This window comes from Dromiciops gliroides, chromosome 1 (assembly GCF_019393635.1).
Source record: "Dromiciops gliroides isolate mDroGli1 chromosome 1, mDroGli1.pri, whole genome shotgun sequence".
Lineage (NCBI taxonomy): Eukaryota > Metazoa > Chordata > Mammalia > Microbiotheria > Microbiotheriidae > Dromiciops > Dromiciops gliroides.
Window position 1 is genome coordinate 471,839,757 of NC_057861.1, and position 20,184 is coordinate 471,859,940.

General features: G+C 34.5%; 1 protein-coding gene across 6 annotated transcripts in view; it reads left to right on the plus strand.

The window, feature by feature from the left end:
• PJA2 (praja ring finger ubiquitin ligase 2) overlaps positions 1 to 20,184 on the plus strand; it is a 119,765-nt gene that overhangs the window by 47,319 nt on the left and 52,262 nt on the right. For all 6 annotated transcript variants that reach the window (XM_043968988.1, XM_043968964.1, XM_043968972.1 and 3 more), the window contains 3 exons: positions 3,025 to 3,225; positions 5,402 to 6,446; positions 15,513 to 15,695. In XM_043968988.1, coding sequence (XP_043824923.1) covers positions 3,027 to 3,225; positions 5,402 to 6,446; positions 15,513 to 15,695 — 1,427 coding nt within the window. In that variant the 5' untranslated portion in view covers positions 3,025 to 3,026. The remainder of the gene's footprint in view (positions 1 to 3,024; positions 3,226 to 5,401; positions 6,447 to 15,512; positions 15,696 to 20,184) is intronic.

Sequence of the window (20,184 nt, forward strand, 5' to 3'; positions counted from 1 at the left end):
CTTCCTGAATTCAAATCTGGCCTCAGACACTTACTAGCTGTGTGGCCCAGGACAAGTCAGTTAACCCTATTTGCCTCAGTTTCCTCATCTCTAAAAATGAGCTGAAGAAGGAAATGGAAAACCACTCCAGTATCTTTGCCAAGAAAATCCTAAATGGGGTCAAAAAGAGTTAGACACAACAGAAACAATTAAACAACAAAATATTATAAAACAGGTATTTTAAAACACTGAAATACATCTGAAAATGTTTTAAAAGTATTTAAAATTTTATTAACAGTATAAAAACATTTTGTCCCTCATCAAAATATAAACAATTATGCTTTTTATATAATATTTTTAGTGAGAACATTGCAATTTAATATTTCATTGTTTTTAAAAGTCTATTTTACCTTTTCTAATAGTGATTCATGGAGTTATTTCTAAGTTGTTCATTTTGATACATAGTTTAAATGGCAACTACAGCTAAAAATGATACCTCAGAGAAATACATATATGTGTGTATGTGTGTGTGTGTGTATATATACACACACATACATATCTATATCCATAGATATGTATATACATTTATACATATATATCTTGTTGGTGGAGTTGTAAATTGCAAATTGGTTCAGCCAGTCTGCTGCTACACAATTTGGAACTCTGCCCCCAAATTACTAAACTGTTACTACTAGGGCCTATATGTACAAATGTATACCCATTAATGGCTAGACAAACTGGAATATTAATATAATGGAATATTGCTATATTATTAGAAACTGTAAAAGAAATAATTTCAGATAAATTTGGGAAGGCTCATAGGAATTAATACAGAGTGAAATGAGCAGAACCAGGAGAACAAGTGATACAATAGCACCGACATTATCAACATAATTTTGAAAGACTTATGATCTCTCACCAACCTGGGGACCATCTCTGATTCTTGAGGACCAGTAATGAGGCATTCCAACCACCTCCAGACAGAAAGATGATGGACTCAGGGTACAGACTGAGGCATACGTATTTTGGACACTCCTGGGGAAGGAGGGTGTACCCATCCCTGTTGCAGCCTAGGCCCTATGGGAGAGCTGGACAATGGGAGAAGTACTATATTCCATCAGTCCCCACCAAAGATTAAGCATTGAAAGGTTCTTTCCTCCTGGAAAAACAAATATGTATCAAGATTTCTGCTAAGTAATTTTGAACTATGCCCAAAGGGCTATGGGACTGTTCATACCCTTTGACCCAGTGATACAACTGCTAGGTCTGTATCCCAAAGAGAACATAGAAGAGGGAAAAGGACCTAAATATACTAAAAATATTTATAGCAGTTCTCTTTGTGGTGGCAAAGAATTGGAAATCGAGGGAATGCCCATCAATTGGGTAATGGCTGAACAAGTTGTGGTATATGAATGTAAAGGAATACTATTGTGCTGTAAGAAACGATGAGCAGGAGGAGTTCAGAGAAACCTGGAAGGACTTAGATGTACTGATGCTGACTGAGAGGAGCAGAACCAGGAGAACATTATACACAGTAACAGCAACATTGTGTGATGAACAATGGGGATAGATTTGGCTCCTCTCAGCAGTGCAACGATTCAAGATGATTTCAAAAAACTCATGATAGAGAGTGTTCTCAACATCCAGAAAAAAAGAACTGTGAATTATGAATGCAGATTAAACCATACTGTTTCTACTTTTGGGATGTTTTTTTTTCCTTCTTTTTTGTGGTTTTTCCCTTGTGCTCTGATTCTTCTTTCACAAGATGACCAATGCAGAAATATGTTCAGTGTAATTACACATATATAACCTATATCAGACTGCTTTCCGTCTTGGGGAGTGGGGAGGGAAGGAAGGGAGGGTAGGAGAAAAATTTGGAACTAAACATCCTATAAAAACAAATGTTGAAAACTGTCCTTATATGTAACTGGAAAATAATAAAATACTTTAAAAAAGATTTCTGCTAAGTGCAGGGGATATAAAGAAAGGTAAAAGACAATTCTGCTCTCACTTAATTTCCATTGCAACGTGGGCCCCATAGGGTCCAGGTCTTTTGTAAAGCCTGGGCCAGAGACATGAAGTGCCTGCTGTAGCTGTGGGTGAAAAATAACTGCCCACCATCCTTCTTGCTTGGTTACCACTCAGTACACTATGAATTAGGCACAGATGGGGAAAGACAGAAGCAGAGATAGTTGGCAGTTGTCTATGTACAGAACAGTTGTGCTGCTTTCCTCAGTCCTAATTTTTTTTCATGCACTTCGAAGGATTGTCTTGTGTACCTTACTTTGGAGACTTCTGGTTACGTTCATCTTCCTCATTTTCCAGACAGAGAATCATATTGTGTTTTCATTCATTTGCAATTGTAAAGTGCCCTTCTAATATGTATTTTACTTTATGTTAAGTGTTTTGAATTATGTCCTATGATAATTGCTGTTTATTATCTATTACTTTACACAAACTTCTTTGTGCTTCATTTTCCTTATCTTTAAAATAAGTGTTTAACCACATGACCTTTGAAGTTTCTTCGAAATCTTAGTCTGTGATCCAGTCAACTTAAAGTATTACTGTGTTTGACATAGGATATTCTAAGTGACTTATTTTTAAGCTACCAAAATAAAAGTTACAACATCCTATTGTGTTATGTAGATAAAAGTATTTTTGCTCTTGATTGCTGAGCATTATTAATTTGGATAATACTAAGACATTAAAAATATTTGCCTATTTCCCCCATTCTTCTAGATTAAATAGAAATTGAACCCAAACTCAAATAGAAAGGGGGCCACTAATCCATATGTAAGAATCTCTGCAGGCTGCATATTGGCTTGGTTTTGAAATGTAATACTATGTTTTATTTTGTTTTTATTTATTTTGTTAAATCTTTCCCAATTTTGTTAAATATTTCAAAATTCTATTGTAATCTGATTCAGACCCCACTCAGTGGTGTGTGGCCTGCAAGCTACACATTTGACATCTCTTTTCTGGATAGCAAGTTTTCTTCTCCCTTTCTAATTTATTTAGATATGTCCACTTTTTAAACTTTTTCAGCAATGGGTCAGGAATCTGGAAAACCTACCTGGCCAAAACCAGCTGGAGGCTATCAGACAATAACAGGCAGGAGATATGGAAGAAGACACGCATATGTCAGTTTTAAACCCTCTTTAACCAATCAAGAAAGGAGCTCAAGTCAACAGAGTGGTGAATGTGAAGGATTGGAACTAGGTGATGTTCAAAAGAAAAAGGCACCATGTGAGTAGTGACGTGATTATTTTATGGATTACTAATGGTTAATTTTTTTACATTCTTTGATATTGAATATGATTTAGTTTACAGTTTTCTATAATTCCAAGCGAACTGAACCCTAAACATTTCACCATAGGCACAGCATTAAAAAAGTTTTAATATTCTTAAGTATGTTTTAATATATTTAATATGTAACACATATAATACAAATTATATATTTAATATTTTAATATTCTTAGTGTGATTTTAGAAAAGAAAGTAACAAAATAGGGCAAATAATTAAAGTATAACTACACTGTAATAACAGCAACTATGTCCCTTTTAAAGAGTGATCTAAAATGTTTAATCACAGAACCCCTTAAAATTTTAGGGTATAATTTAGTGTAGTATAAAAAACAAAGGACTGAGACTAGGAGACCCCAGTTTGTTGAATAACTAGGTATGTGAGCTTGAGAAATGTACTTCAGTTCTCTTGTCCTTAGTTTCTTCATTTGTAAAAATGAGAGGTTGGGCCAGATCTCTCAGGTTCTCACCAGTTATAACAAGCTCTCAATCTGGGTTGGCTTGTCTAGCCTCCGGATCATCACAGAAATAAGCCCTTTATCAGCCCTGACAAATGTTTTGCTTTTGTAGCCTATTGGAATACCTGGAGTATCAAAGTAGAGGCAAGACTAGCCCATATCCTTGACAATGTTAATAATTAAAAGTTTCTTCTTTCATTGAGCCAAAATCTGCTTCCCTCTAACTTCTAGACATTGGTCCTAGTTTTACCCGCTACAACAACACAGAATAATTCTAAGTCCTCTAACAGCCTTTTCATGTATCTCTCATTCTGAAAAGGTAATTTAAGAGAAGGCTACATACTAATTATTCTCCCTCTTGCATTTACATTGTATTTTCTTGATTTAGTTCTCATTCTTAAAGAAATCTTTAATTTTAAATGCTCTATGTATATATTAGTAAATAAATACCAAGTAATATAGGTAACCAGGGTTTTTTGTTGTTGGACTCCTCAAGTATTCACTTATTTTTAAAGTATTTTAAAGATGTCACCTTTGATTTCATTCTTTAGATTGTATGTTTACCCCCTCTGGATATGAGCAAATCTAATTCAATTCTAGTTTTTGTTACTTTAATAAGTAAAACTGACTACTAAAGTGAATATCTGTCCCACATTAAACATTTCAGTGATGTGTTTTTCTAACCAATAATAATCACTATAGTTGACCATATATTTACAGTTACGTAGTTTCTTTTATTCTAACATCTCTATTTTTTCTAATAATGAAAGATAATTATACTTTAGCAAGTCATAAAATAGTTAAATTATTGAATCAAAACCCAGTAGGAAACCTCATCTCTCACAGGATTAAATGGAAAATTATATTCACTATGAAAGACTCAAGGTGATATTGCCATTATTGTCTTTAATAACAACAGAAAATATATTAATCTCTTATTGAGTTAAATCTCTTCTGAAATACTCAGAGCTATTGTTTTCTGATTGACAACAAAGTATGACAGATTTCCCAGTTCTATAAAATCTTTATCTAATGTGTATAAAATGTGTTTTTATCATTAACATTTTATGTCACTGTTATAAACATAACTTAATCTTTGATATTAGCAAGTAGTAGACAGAAATGTAATTTTTCAAGATGTCAGATAAAAGCCAAAATTAAGCTATTTTTATTGCTAGTTTTTCAATTATCATTTTTATATGCCATGCCTACTGATTTGTTGAATAAGATAATAGAAAAAACATAATCTTCTGACAAGCTGACCAAGGTCATTGTCCACTCTCTTGTCTACTAAAAAATATTAGCAGTGGGAGCCAAGTGAAAAGTCATCTATAGAATACTAATAGGGGAGGTTAACAGAATGAGATGATGTGGGTAGGTTCATCATTGTGACTCATCTAGCAAGTTAATCACTCAGGTAATCACACCTGGAGTTGCAAAAGACCCCACCCCAAATCCCCAATTGTAGACGAATTTAGGGAAGTATTCTTCTTGGTAAAATAGTTGTGGAAGCAAGTGTATATGATAGGTAAGTGACTCAGAGACTTATTCATAGAATTAAGTGGGTACATGACTGGTGTAGATTTCTCATTGAATATTGATTACTGAATTAGATATTATTACCTTTCTCTAAATATGTTTTCTTACATTCTCCCCTGAAGGCTGCAATCCGCTGGTCCAAGTTCGCCCTTCATTATCAGGCATACCTTTATTAGAACATGCTGGAGCTGAAATTCCCATGTGTAGAGCAGCACTGACTCAAGCTACTGAGAGAAGTCCTTCACCGTTTTCTGCTATACATCATAGTTTGGAAGGCAGTGAAACTTCAGGGAGCAATTTGAATCTTGATAATAGTTCTGGGCACTCGTCAAGGTATACTCCAAGAAAGTATGTTTCATATGTCAAAAATGGAATTGCTTTTGTAAATATTGACTCTTATGAGCCAGATAGCAGTGATGGAGAGGACAATAGCCAAGTTGGTATTTCCACAGTAAAAATGGAAACTGGCAAATTTCAGGAAACATTGGATGATATGCTGTCTGACCTGGAAAAAGGAGTAGATTCTCTCAGTGGTTTACAATCTAAGTTCTCCACTTATAATTTAAGAGAAGGGTTTGAAGAGAGAGCCCCAACATCATTAATGAAATATTCTGGTAGTGATACTGAATTTGTACTTCACAATAACAGGACACTTGAGAGGTCTTCTGCTGAAGATGAAGCTGTTGCAAAGAAATACCTAAACTATTCCAGTTGTGAGAGACAGAGGAAAAATTTAATTGAAGTTCCAATCAGAACACCGGTGGATGTTCATAATGAATTAAATACCAGTGATGGGAAGAAGAACCAGGGAAATTCATCTGAATTGGTAGTGAGGCCCAAAGTTAGAAAACAGGCAGGTTCAAGCCAGTTGGACAGGAAAAACCTTTTTAATAGTGATGAGGATGAAAAAAGCAATAGTGAGAGGTGGCGAGAAAACTCAGAAGCTGAGGAAATCCATTCAGAAGGTCTTTTGAGAAGCTTTAAAGACAAAAAAAATTCAAGCATGTTCTTTGACCCAAGAGACTATGAAGGTGCACAAAAGAAAATGAAATATCAAATTAAACCAGAAACTGTAACTGTTCAAGAAAGGCAAGCCATTGTAGATGATAACACCTTTTGGAATAGTTTTGAAGATTATTGCAGATACTACTACAAAGGTGAAGATAGGTAAGCATTTCTCTTGTACTAGAAATGAGAATTCTATTATTTAATGATGTTGAATGGAATGATTTTACTAAGCAGGCATGAAGTTAAGTTAAATTCCCAGTTTTCTGCTAACAGGGTCAGAGAAAGAGCTATTACAAAGACAAAAGGGAAATAGTCCCTACCCTCAAGGAGTTGGGCCATTGTCTAAAACTCTGAGTGATAGAGCCTTAACTTTGTAGAATTCTTACTTCAACAGATATATTGAAACCAGTCAAAACCACATTTCTTTTATATGCTGCAGAATGTGAAAAGATGTGTGAAAAAATGTGAATTAGAATGGTAATTAGAATTAATATTTGCATACGTAAGCCTTCAATCTAGTTAAGATGTCGCATATTTTACTAGTCTAAAGTTGACCTATTATAGGAGCATTTTTGTTTTAAAGAAAAGGGAAAACTTAGTTCATTCACCATGAAAATTGAGAGTTCTTTCTTAATTTTCCTGCTTAACTGATTTGCCTTTTACCCCCATAACACTTCTGGTTTCTGAATACTTCTGATTGTCTTAGAAAGTACCTACTTTTGTGCTAGAAGCAATTAAATGCCCTTGGCAGAATGAAGATTTGTCCTTGTGGGAATTATTTCCCCCTCCTAAGCCAACAATAATTTCATATTTCCACTGTTTTTTATACTTGTTGTTTGGTAGAACATATGACTTCTAAAAGGGGGAAGAGTTCTTTATTATTTTCTTACAATAAAGTCAAGTGTCTAGTTTAACCTTTTTTTGATTACATAATATGTATAGTGAACTCTTACAGGCTGAGGGATATCTGTGTATGAATAAGACACTATCCCTGACCGAAAAGAGCTTACATTCTAATAGATAGAAATGCTGAGGAAAATAAAAGTGAATTTGATGATGCTTTCCAACCAAGAAAAATAGAAATAAGGGACTTTTCTAGCAAATAAATATTTGGTTAACAAGCAGAACTTATATTTTCCTTTTAAATATTGAATCTTTAGTGTTACAGGAACTCATAGATTTATAATTGAAAGTGATCTTAGAAGTCATCCAGTTCAATCCCCTTTTCAGAATAATTCTTAATAATTTTCCTTAATATATTCCTTAAATAGCATACTATTATGTGTGGTCAAACACTTTGGAATAGAAAGTTTTGAAAGCAGAAAAATGAGGAGTGAGGAGGCTTCTTTAGTTGATCGTAATTTTTTTTTCAATCTTGTTAGTGATTTTGTTACTGGCTCCTCCTGGGAATGTTTTTAGTGAAGCCTTTTCTACTTAACAGTAGCAGATTATTGGAGAGGAAGCACAGGAAACCCACCATAAGCAGTCCGAGAAGAGAAATATAAATGATTCAAGCATCATTTGACTTTAAAGATTTTTTTTTTGCTTTGTTTAGTAAAAACTCTAATGGTTGTCATGCTGTTTATTTTTTGCAGGCATGTTTATGTATAATAGTTACAAGGAAAAGAAGTTCAATGAGACATTTGCAGATTACAGGAATTTTACATATTACCTTTGGCTATATTCCATTTTTTAAAAAGTAAACAAAGTAGTTATTTTTTTAGATAATCACATATATTTCAATATTAACACTCTTTAGGGTAAATGCATCTCTGGTATAAAATTGCTATGGGCTGTTTGACAGGAACTGAGCAATTCACTATTAAATTAGGACAGCAAAAAAGAATTTTGATAACCTGCAGACAATTAACACACTTGGAATTGGACCAGAAAGCTAGAGTTAATACTTTACCCATATAAAATGAGAATTCCAGTAGCCATGGGAAGCCAATACCTTAGGTTTTTTTCTTGCTTTAAAAAAGTGATTATTCTGAACTTACCAAACACCAAATAAATGGGCATTCCAATTTTCATAGTAGAACAGAAAAAGTTTTACGTGAAATTGCAGGTCTCATGTGCAGTTTATACTTTTTTTCATTATATAAGTTCAACTTGTAGCTTTCAGAACTGTCCTGCTTGCTTCTGCCTATTTCTGATCTTTCTCTTCTCCCAGTACCTTGATTTTAAAAGACCCTTTTTATAATCTCGCTCTCTATGGACAGTTGTTCACAAAAGGTGATAAAATGTTTCTTAAAACAGCTACACATGGATGACTGGATTTCAAATCATTCATTGACTCTTAGTTGAGAAAGAGGTCATCTACTCCCTACCCTACCTGAAATATAAGTTTCCTCTACAGTATTTGTAACAAGTGTCTATTTTTTTTAAATCTCTTATGAGCAAGGCAATGAACTATAAATTCTGGGGATATACAGGTATATAGTATACAGTCCCTAAACTCATAGTGCTTATGCTGGTACCATAACATTTCACTTAACTGAAATTCAGCAATCTGGCAATCTAAACTACCTATGAAAAATCCAGGAACTATATGAAATAAGCCAAAAAGCTTCAAGCACCCAAAGCATGTAATCAACCATAGCAAAATATATATATTTTAAAATTTATTTTCTGTTTTTACAAAGTGCTACACGACTATCACAGTCTATACACTTAAAACTCATGCACTTTATTTACAATGTGTAATCCTTGCTGAAAACTTATTTTATGTAAAATTCTAACAAGCTTAGTTATGTACTTTCCAAAAATAACTCAGTTGTTCCTAACTCTGTATGGTAAGTTCAGTTTCCATCTACATTTTACAGGTGAACAAAGTAAGAGAGGTTAAATGATTTTCCTGGAAACTAGTATGTGTCTATCTATGGTAAGAATTGAACGCAGATATTCCTGACACCAGATTTAGAATTCTGCTATGCCACATTTCCAAACCCATAACCAACTGAAAATAGCAAATTGGGAAGGAAAAATCGTCAATGAAAGGTAGAAACCTTGACTGTAGTTAGAATTTATAGCTGCCAGCTTTGGGTAGATAAGGGAAAAAACACAATTTCAGACACATCACAAAAGTCTGGAAGCCAAGCAGCAAATAGTAATGTTTATTAAATGCCTACTATGTGTCAGGCACTCTTCTAAGTGCTAAGGATACAAAAAGAAGCAAAAAAAAAAAATTCCATCCCTCAAGGAGCTCACAAATAACTAGGACATCACTATATTTTACAGTGTAATTTGTTGTTGTTCAGTTTTTCAGTCATATCCAACTCCTCATGACCCTATTTGGGGTTTTCTTGGCAGAGATACTAGAGTGATATATGCCATTGCCTTCTCCAACTCATTTTTCAGATGAGGCAAACAAGGTTAAGTGACTTATCCAGGGTTACCCAGCTAGTGAGTGGCAGATTTGAATTGAGGAAGGTGAGTCTTCCTGACTCCAGGCCTAGCCCCTTATCTACTCTGCCAGCTAGCTGCCCTAACAGTATAATTGGTGATCATAATAACGACCCTCCTGATAATTTCTGGATGTATGATCTTAAGCAGGTCACTTAACTTCTCATTAGCTTCAGTTTCCTTATCTGTACAATAAGCCTAATAACTATGGTCTCTATCTCACAGGGTGAGACTTAAATTATATATATAAAGTGCTTTGTAGGCTTTAAAGCATCACATAAATATCAGTTACTATTATGTTTATTTTACTCTGTTCCTTCCACGAAAGTACTATTGCAGTGCCTCATCATGGCATGTAGGTGACATTGGATTCTTAAGGTTTGCCAGCAGAGAGAAAGCTCAGTTAGGTTTTACGAAGTTGGAGAAGTCAAGTATAGATATACTTTGTATCTGTCAACCAAGTTCTAACTCAGATAAGTAGACCATGGGGTAATGGATTTTTCCTTCATGGAAACCATGAAACATGGAATGGTTATAAGGGGAAGTAGTATCTACTCCATTAGAATTCATGGCTCTTCAGGGACAGCTAGATGGCTCAGTGGATAGAGCACCGGCCCTGGAGTCAGGAGTACCTGAGTTCAAATCCGGCCTCAGATACTTAACACTTACTAGCTGTGTGACCCTGGGCAAGTCACTTAACCCCAATTGCCTCACTAAAAAAAAAAAAAAAAAAAGAATTCATGGCTCTTCCAAAGTATAAGCTATTCCAGAAGGCAAAGAATCATATGGTAGATTTTAGAAAGAATTCTATCCACAGTGATTGAAATGATTTAAAACAATTTTTTTTAAAGATGGAAACTGAAAATCCAGACCAATTCATTCCACATTTCTTACTGTAATGTGTTGAGTACCTCAAGCATAATACAAAGTCATTCAAAGCAAAGAACTATCCCATTTTGTTTGAATAGTGAACATTCACTAAAATCTATTGTACCCAGAAAAACTTTTACTTTCCCGTAGGATACTTTTATAAAGCAGAGCTTTTTAGTCCTATAATCCTTATAGTTAAATATGGTTTGCCCTCATTATATCTTTTCTAAGTTATATCCCCAAGATGATTCAAAATCAGGACATGATTGTCTCAACATTGAATCTATTAAAGGTTGCTCCCAAAATAAATTTCTTAGAACCTCAGATTTGTTTTTCAGTGTGTGTTTTACCTCCTTTTGCAGTTATTACTAATAGATGCCCCTCCCCCAAATGCCTCCCTATATGAATAGTAAAATAAAACCAGCCCATTTCTATTAAGCTATTTCATTATTTTCCCTATATAAGTATTTATTTGCAAAGCCAATTTAAGTAATGATTTGATGATTTTGAACCTTTGGAGTGAGAATAGAACCCATTTTCAGGGGGGTTATTATCTTTTGTAGACAGATTAGGAAAAAAGCAACTTAAATTTATTTCTTCTTCTTCTTTTTTTGGCAGGGCAATGAGGGTTAAGTGACTTGCCCAGGGTCACACAGCTAGTAAGTGTCAAGTGTCTGAGGCTGGATTTGAGCTCAGGTCCTTCTGAATCCAAGGCCAGTGCATTATCCACTGTGCCACCTAGCTGCCCCAAATTTATTTCTTCTTAAAATTCAAATTGATTTGTGATTTCATCTGTTTGAAAGTACCTTCCAAGAACACAGATTACATTCCATGCCAAGCCCTGCCCCTCTTATGTAACCTTTGTCAATATCCGGTTATAAGTTCAGCACAGTAGAATCATCCAAACATGCTGAGGGCCTTCCTTGCTTTCTCTTGACATAACAGCTATACCTGTGGCACACATAAACTGCCTGTCACTTTTTTTTTCTTGCCTTGTGAACTGCTTATCTTCATTGATTTTACTTTTCTGGACATCCTTTATTCTGGTTTTTCTTTGTAGTTATTTCTTTATATGTGGCAGCCTATTCACATTCACTATGTGCTTCTTCATTGTCCTTCTAATGTGATACTGATTTTTAATGGTTCATAAATTCTTGTGTTCTGTGGCTCATACCAATATAATATCACTGCTAAAATGTTTTTCTTAACAAAATAATAAATGATTAACATGCTTTTCAAACCTAAGACAAGGAGCATAAAAAAGGAGTTGTCATTATTGTTTGGCCAGCCTTTTTTTTGTTGTTGTTCTTTTTATTACTTTGCATACAAGTCATTTCAAGCATTCATTTTCAATCTTCTCCACTCTCCTCTAGTCCTCACTTCTTTTGAATGGACTCTACTACTTTAGTAAGGTCATTGGAGTCATTAAGTACGAGTTTGCCCATTTCTACCTCAAATTACCTTTGTATCTACACCCACCCTTTCCTCCTTTGTCAGAGAAAAAGATATTCCTTTTTCTTTTTAAGGTCCATTCATCTACTTTTGCCCTCACTATCACTTGTTCCTGCTTCTTGAATATCTTACTATTTTTCTGTCTCTCCTGTTCTCTTACATCTCACCTTCTTCATGTACTTCTCCTTTGCCTTCCAAACATGCACAAGTATTCTCTGTCTTGGGAAATGGGAAGGAGAAATCATTTCTTTACCCTTCTCTTTCCTCCTCCTCCCAGAACTCTCCTATTTCTTTCCTTACCAGAAATCTCTTTTGGACCTCCTAAATTCTAATCTTTTTTATTCTAATGAAATTTAATTCTGGAAGTCACCAAAGAAATCCCTTTCAGCTGATCAAATAACCTTGTCTCGATCATCATTATATTCGACCTATCCCCCACCACTGACAATATTAAATAAATTTATTTAATAAATTTTTTAAAAACCCTCTTATCCATTAGCTTCTGTCCTATTCTCCTGCCTTTTTGATTATTGATTCTGTGTTAACTCCTCTTTCTTTTCTTGTAAATTTACTATAAATGTACCCCATAGTTTAGACCTAAACTCCTGAGCTCTCTGTTCTTTACTTTCTACATCTAATGTTGAATATTTCAATCACTCTTGCATCTTGACTAGTTATTTTTCTGTGAACAATTCCCAAGTCTGTATCTCCAGCCTGGGTTTCATTCTGCTTTTTCAGACACCTGGTAGACATTTTCATATACAAATGTCACTTAAGACTAACATGTCCAAAACTAAACTCAGCTGTCTTTCCTCCATATTTTCCTTATTAGAACTTGAACTTGCTAGGTGGCATAGTGGATAGAGCACAGGCCCTGGAGTCAGAAGGACCTGAGTTCAAATCCAGCCTCAGACACTTGACACTTACTAGCTGTGTGGCCCTAGGCAAGTCACTTAACCCCAATTGCCTCACCAAAAAAAAAAAAAAAATTTGCTTGGTCCTCTTAGCTACTACTGTTATAAAAATCACACACGCTTAAAATTTCAGTTATTTTGGACTTAATCCTCTCACATGATACAGCAGTGTTTCCCATCCTCAACTCTATTGGAAAGTGGTAAGACAATGTCGTTGCTATTTAGTCATTTCAGACTTGTCCAAATCTGTGACCTCATTTGGGATTTTCTTGGATATTGGAATGGTTTGCCATTTCCTTCTCCAACTCATTTTACAGATGAGGAAACTGAGGTAAACAGGGTTAAGTGACTTACCCAGGGTCACACAGTAAGTGGCTGAGGCCAGATTGGAATCCTTGTCTTCCTGACTCCAGGCCCAACACTCTATCTACTGCACCACCTATGCCACCTAGCTGCCTACCAGACAATAGGTCTCTACAAAAAGAATGGTATAGGTAAGTTCTATAAAAATTCAGAGAAGGAAGAAATCATTTTCAGCTATAGTGGTCAAGGGAGAGTTTATGGAGAAGGTAAGATCGAATCTCAACTGAGCTATGGAGGATGACTTAGATGGCTGTTAGAATAGTACTTGTCCGAAATAATAAGGGCCTGAATTCATGTGGCAGAGGAAATGGAAAAGAATGCACATTTCAAAGACAGATTTTTATTTTTATAAAGGAAAAAAGCAGGAGAGACAAGGAAAAGACCTATTGTGATTGTTGTTTTCTTTGGGGAGGGGTAATGATAGAATATTTTGAGTTTAGTTTTTAGGAACTTTAAGGTGAGTGAAAGCTAACATCCAAAAGAAAATGTTTTAACTGACTTGTTGGAGAGGAGGCAAGAGAATAGAGGTTGAGAAATGTCAGAAATGCAGTTATAGATTTTCCCATTATCTTCCTCTTATATCCTGTTATCTTTGCTGCTATCTTTATCACCTTTGGGAGGTCATAATTGTAAGATAAGTTACAGTTATACAACAGACAGGCATATTGGGTTTTGACCACTGGGACTTTCTTTGAGTAGAAATTTGAGAATTTTTAGAAATTCTGAAAAGTGCTAGTCATGGACTCTTGTATGGATGCTGCTGCTGCTACTACTACCAATAATAATAATTAGGATTTATATAACACTTTAAAGTTTTTAAAGCACTCTATATATGTTATCTCACTTTACCCACACAACAACCCTGTGAGTTAGGTTCTATTGTTCACTTTAAAGATGAGGAAATTGGGGCTTGGAGAGATTAACTGAGTAATCCAAGGGTCACACAGCTAGTAAGTGTCTGAGGTTTTACTGACTTTGGATACAGCATTGTATCTACTATACCACCAAAGGACGATACTCTGACTGTGATAAAGGAGGATGAATTTTTTTTAAGTCATAATAGGGGGCAGCTAGGTGGCAGAGTAAATAAAGCACCAGCCCTGGATTCAGGAGGACCTGAGTTCAAATTCGACCTCAGACACTTGAAACTAGCTGTGTGACCCTGGTCAAGTCACTTAACCCTCATTGCCCTGCCAAAAAAAAAAAGTCAGAATTCATTATCATAAAATTGCCTTGACTTTCTTTAGAAAAGATGACTTAAATAACAAATGTTAAGGCTTATAAAAATAGGCAATAATTTAATTTTTGTGAGTTGTTGGGGTTGATAATCATGGGCATGTGAGAGAAAAAATTAATGACTAATAGCTTACTTAGTGATCTCAGGGATTTGTTTTGTTTTGTTTTGAAGAGGGTTGTTTTTTGAGTCATAGAGAATTGTACACATTATAGCCAAGTATGATCCAAGCCCAGCTGGGAGGCCTTCAATATCAGCTAATTTGAAGCCATCGTTCTTCGTGAAATCAGTATTTCCTATCACATTCTGACCTTTGGGCCCAATGTATTGCAAATTATTTCTGCTGGTTTTTTTTTTAAGGTCAGGCTAATATTCTATGTTTTATTGGTATCATCTTTTAGGTTCATCTTACAAAGGATAAGAGGAAGATTTACTCTAAATATTTTAAATATTACCATGTTGAATGTGTATTTAACTTATGTTTGGGAAGCTGTACTTAAAAAGATCTATTTGAAATCATTTGAAAAATATAAACAAACTAACCTACACACTGTGAAATCATAGCTGTGAAGAAAACGTATAAATGAAGGTTTCATAAAATTTGCTTTATTCTATTCTTATCTTTAACATGTTTACATTTTTTAAAAAATGTGTTGTTGGGGGCAGCTAGGTGGTGCAGTGGATAGAGCATCGGCCCTGGATTCAGGAGGACCTGAGTTCAAATCCAGCCTCAGACACTCGACACTTACTAGCTGTGTGACCCTGGGCAAGTCACTTAACCCCAGTTGCCTGACTTAAAAAAAAAAAAAAGTGTTGTTGACACAGAAAATTCATTCAAATTTACATGTAATTAGTTAAAGATAAATCTGATCTTGGATTTTAGCAAACTGTATCATCCACTGTATACTATAATACATGGTTTAAACTATGATAGATATCAGATAACCAATGATGGCCAATTATTTTCTCTCTGTCATCAATTTTCAGTTCAGAATGCAGTGATGGGGAATGGTCTGCTTCTTTGCCTCATTTTTCTGCTAGAGAAAAAGATCAGTCCTCAAGTGATGAAAGCTGGGAGACTCTACCAGGAAAAGAGGAACATGAACCTGAGCTACAGAGTAATAGCAGTGGTCCTGAAGAAGATAACCCAGAGTTCTCTTTCCACACAGGGTATGTCGAATTACACTCCCCCTCACCCTACCCCCCATATATGAACGTACATGTATGTTTCAAGGGAATAGGAATTTTATTGGTCATACATTTCATGTAGCATTAATCTAATATCAATTATTACTAAGGTTATAAATGTTCAATCTGTCCCCCCCAAAAAAAACCAACAACAATCAGTTATTCAATTTTAAGAATAATTAAATTAAAAACATGGAATGTTGTTGGGGTACATATTTTGAGTGGTTATATCTTCTGTTCTAGTAAGAGTACAATTTTTTAATTTAGAAATGCATATTTTTAGGTAAAAGAATAATTACTGTAGTGGGTTACCTATGAAAAATGAGATTTGACCTGTCCAATGATAGGTCATTTGGGTGGTTTCATTTTAACAGAGTTGCCTGTATCAGGGACGGGAGGTTCCAGGCCCACTGGGAGTTCCCTACACTGATAAAGTCACAAACAAACAAAAGTAATAAAAACCCTGAATTATCTGTTAACACTGTCTCCATAACCAATGCCAGGCTAACACATAAGCAGGTAGAAGCTTGGAGTAACCTGTGATTTTGCTGTTCCAACAGGAAAATAAAGTAGGGGCATCCATCTACCAGAGAGACCATAGCAACCTCTTGTTTGTACTATGGGTATCCACAGTCAAGAGTTGTTGCCCTTCTAAACAGGCTGGTCTGGTAATATCCTTGAACACACATGCAAGGGAATTACTCTAGAGAGTAAATAGAGGAGAATCTGCAATTCTTTCTTATAATAACAGCTTATTTTTCTTCCTCTACAGTTAGCTACTTTATATCTTTTTGTTGTATTATTTCTCTTCCTCCAGCTTTATTTTCCTCATCTTATTTACAGAGGTAGTTGCCATTATATCTTAATGTGAAATCAAAGTTGGGGTAATAGTAAAATCTGTTTGCATTGCCTAGGCTGGTGGAAGAAAGCAGTTCAAACGTATATTGAATGGCATAAGCATAAAAAGGGTACACAGATCATCTAAAAACTCAGTAATTCACATAATTTTAATTAAAGAATAAGTAAAAGAATGCCACTAATGAACTGTGGTTTAGGTGAAATAGGTTGCATTTCTCTCCTATTTTGCATTTAAATGGCTAGCCATTTAAATTAACTTAAATAGAAAGTTTCAGATACAATTTGGGATAAAGCCTACCATAGACTGTTATTAGATATGTGACCCTGGGCAAGTCACTTAACATCTCTCAGCCTTGGTTTCCTCATCAGTAAAGTGGGAATAATAATAGCACCTACCTCACATGGTTGTTATAAGGTTCAAACAAGGTCATATATGTAAGATATTTCACAAAATTTAAAATAAAGTATAAATGAGTTTTATTATTATAAATATGTACTTTTTAAAAGTATAGGTAAGTTGTTTTTAACTTTAATTTTTAATCAATTTCAGTTCATTATAATATAATTATTTATGTGTATGAAAATGTACTATCATTATGTAGCTTATTGGGAAGCCATTTTTGAGAATATGCATGATACAGGATCTCCCAAAAGTCTTAGTGCTGTTTTAAACTTTAATAGCTTCAAACTACACTAAGCTTTTGGAGACAGTCTATATCTGGCAAGATGTACTTAAAATATAAAACTTTATTTTATTCTGAACCATTCCAGCTAGTCCTTAAACTCAAGAATTTTTTTGTGCATTAATCATGCCCCTATACATACATACATACGTGTATATATTCTATTCCTGAAAACACAAGTTTCCTTAATGAATAAACATTATAAAAAGTAAACTTGTAAAAGGCTTGTAAAGATTAGTTCTGTAAAAAGCATGATTTTCTGAGGGAATTTGACAAGATGGATGAGGAAGATGTTAAATATCAAGCCCCTCTACCATTTATCACCTCAAAACCACAAGATGTATTCCACAAAATTAAAAGAACAAAGGAAAGAGGAAGGAAAAAACTCATATTGAAAATCCCATGAAAAAAATCAGTGGAGAGACTAAAGAAATGAGTAAATAAGAAAGACTTCTTGATGCAATGAAGATTTTGAGAAAAAAAAATACAAGACGAAATATTCAGCATAAAATGGAAAAACTGTCATGGCTACAGTTATACATCCAGAAATGAAAATGAAACTACTATAACCTCAGGATTTGCTCAGTAACTTAATAATTAAAGGAACAAATACATATTAAATCTAGAGGCATTTTAAAAAACAACTTGACAAAAGAATTGATGGTTTACATCAGGAGAAGTAAGTAACCAACAAACTTGAAGCAGCTACCAAACTATTTACATTTGTTCCAGGCTCTGATTTTTCCAGATTACTACCAGCAATTCTAGAAGGATAAAATACATTTTGCAATGCTTGTGAACTTTTTCTTTTCAGTTTTTAGAAATAAAGCACACATAGAGAAGGTTGAAAAGTTTAATACAACAGTAGGAAAAGAATGAAAGACAAATATACAGACACAACAAAAAAATGTTAGAGAAGATAAAAAGACAGTAAAATTAGAAGACTATGTGAGATTTTACAAACCAAAGCAACTGACTGACAGAAGAGCACAGTGAAACAATCTAAGGATCCTTGGCCCTCAGAAAAACACAGTCAAACAAACAAACAAAAAGACAAGTATATTTTAGTAAATAACAAAAGGAAATTGGTCAGAATAATTGACACTAGAGGACAGAGTATGCAGTTCAGTAGAATCAATAGGCTACCCACAAAGAGGAACCCTAAATTTAATTCATCCAGAAATACAGATACCAAGCTCCAAAGCATGGTGGTCAAAGAAAGTCTTGGAAGCAACAGGGAGTAAATGGCCTACTTACTAAAGGACACCAGTCTGAATCATACAGGTCTTAAAGAAAATTAAAAAATGAAAGATAATCCTGTAATAATCCCTCAATGGCTATTTAGTTTATACTGCTATAATTTTAGGAAGAAAAAAAGCATATGGGGAAAAGATGGCTTTTTATTAAAATGACTTCCAGGCTTTCTAAGCAAAGAAAAGGTGACCAAAATTTTAGAATACAAATTCAGTGGGCAAAAGGAACTTACAAAAGGTAAACAAGTCAAAATAGTTTGAAAGTTGTAGGAAATCAGTACATCAGTGTCATGAATCAGTACATGCTATAAGGAAAAGACGACCATTTTCCCTTGGTAGTCCCACTTTGTCTGTGGGTCATTGAAGGTAAAAGAACAATATTTGTGATTAGACAAAAGTGTCTAAGAGAAGGAAAGGAGGGAAGATGGGCATAAAAGTGACTTTTAGTATTTGCTGAATTAGAGGGAGGTGAAGGTCATTTAAAAAAAAGAGAGACTGGGTTAGGAAAGGAGAACTCATTAACCATGTGCTTATCTGCACTGAGAAAAGGAGGATAGAGGTTACTTTTAGGAGGTTACTACATGGGTTACATTTAGTAAAGCTAAATACAACAGCCTAGGCCTGGGTTTTTTGTTTGGTTTTGTTTTTTAAGCAGTGACTTGAGTCTGAGCCAGGGAGTGAAGTAATGGCACAGATGAGGGAGATAGATGAGACTATGTGTGGCTTATTTCAAGCAACATAAGCTGCATGTAATGAGTACATTTTAAAAAAATTAATATCACAGGATTTGAAAAATAATATCACAGGGAAAACAAACTTAACTGTTATAAACCTTGAATGAGCAGAACTTAACCTGAAAAAAGGAAAGTTGCAAAATGAATTTTAAAAGTTATTTTTGTGAAAACTGAAATAAATTTTTTTCAGTGTTAGCATATTCTTTTTTAATGTATATTTATTTCATTAAATATTTCCCAATCATATGTAAAATTTTTTAAGTTTCATTTTTTAAATTTTGAGTTTCAATTTTTTTCCTTTCCTCCTACTCCTCCCCCACCCCTTGAGAAGGCAAGCAATACGATATTGTTTATACATGTGAAATCATGAAAAACATTTCCATATTAACCATGTTGCAAAAGAAAGCACACCCCACCCCCCAAAAAATAAAGCTAAGAAAAACAAAGTAATAAAATGATACTTCAACCTGTACTCAGAGTCCTTCAATTCTCTCTCTGGAGGTAGATAGCAATTTTAATCATGGGTTCTTTGGAATTGTCTTGAATCATATTGACCAGAGTAGCTTAAGTCTTTCACAATTTATCATCATTATGATATTGCTGTTATGTACAATGATCTCCCGGTTCTTTTCACTTCACTCTGCATCAGTTCATGTAAGTGTTCCCAGGTTTTTCTGAAAGCAATTTCTAATTCTTTGACACTAGAAAAAGAGCTGCTTATAAATAATTTTGTACATATGGTTCCTTTTCCCTTTTCTTTGATCTCTTTGGGATACAGACCTAGTAGCAATATTTCTGGGTCAAAGGGTATGCACAGTTTTATAGCCCTTTCAGCACAGTTCCAAATTGTTCTCCAGAATGGTTGTCCAGTTCATAACTCCACCAACAGTGCATTAGTGTTGCAATTTTTCCATATTTCCCTCCATCATTTGTTATTTTTCTT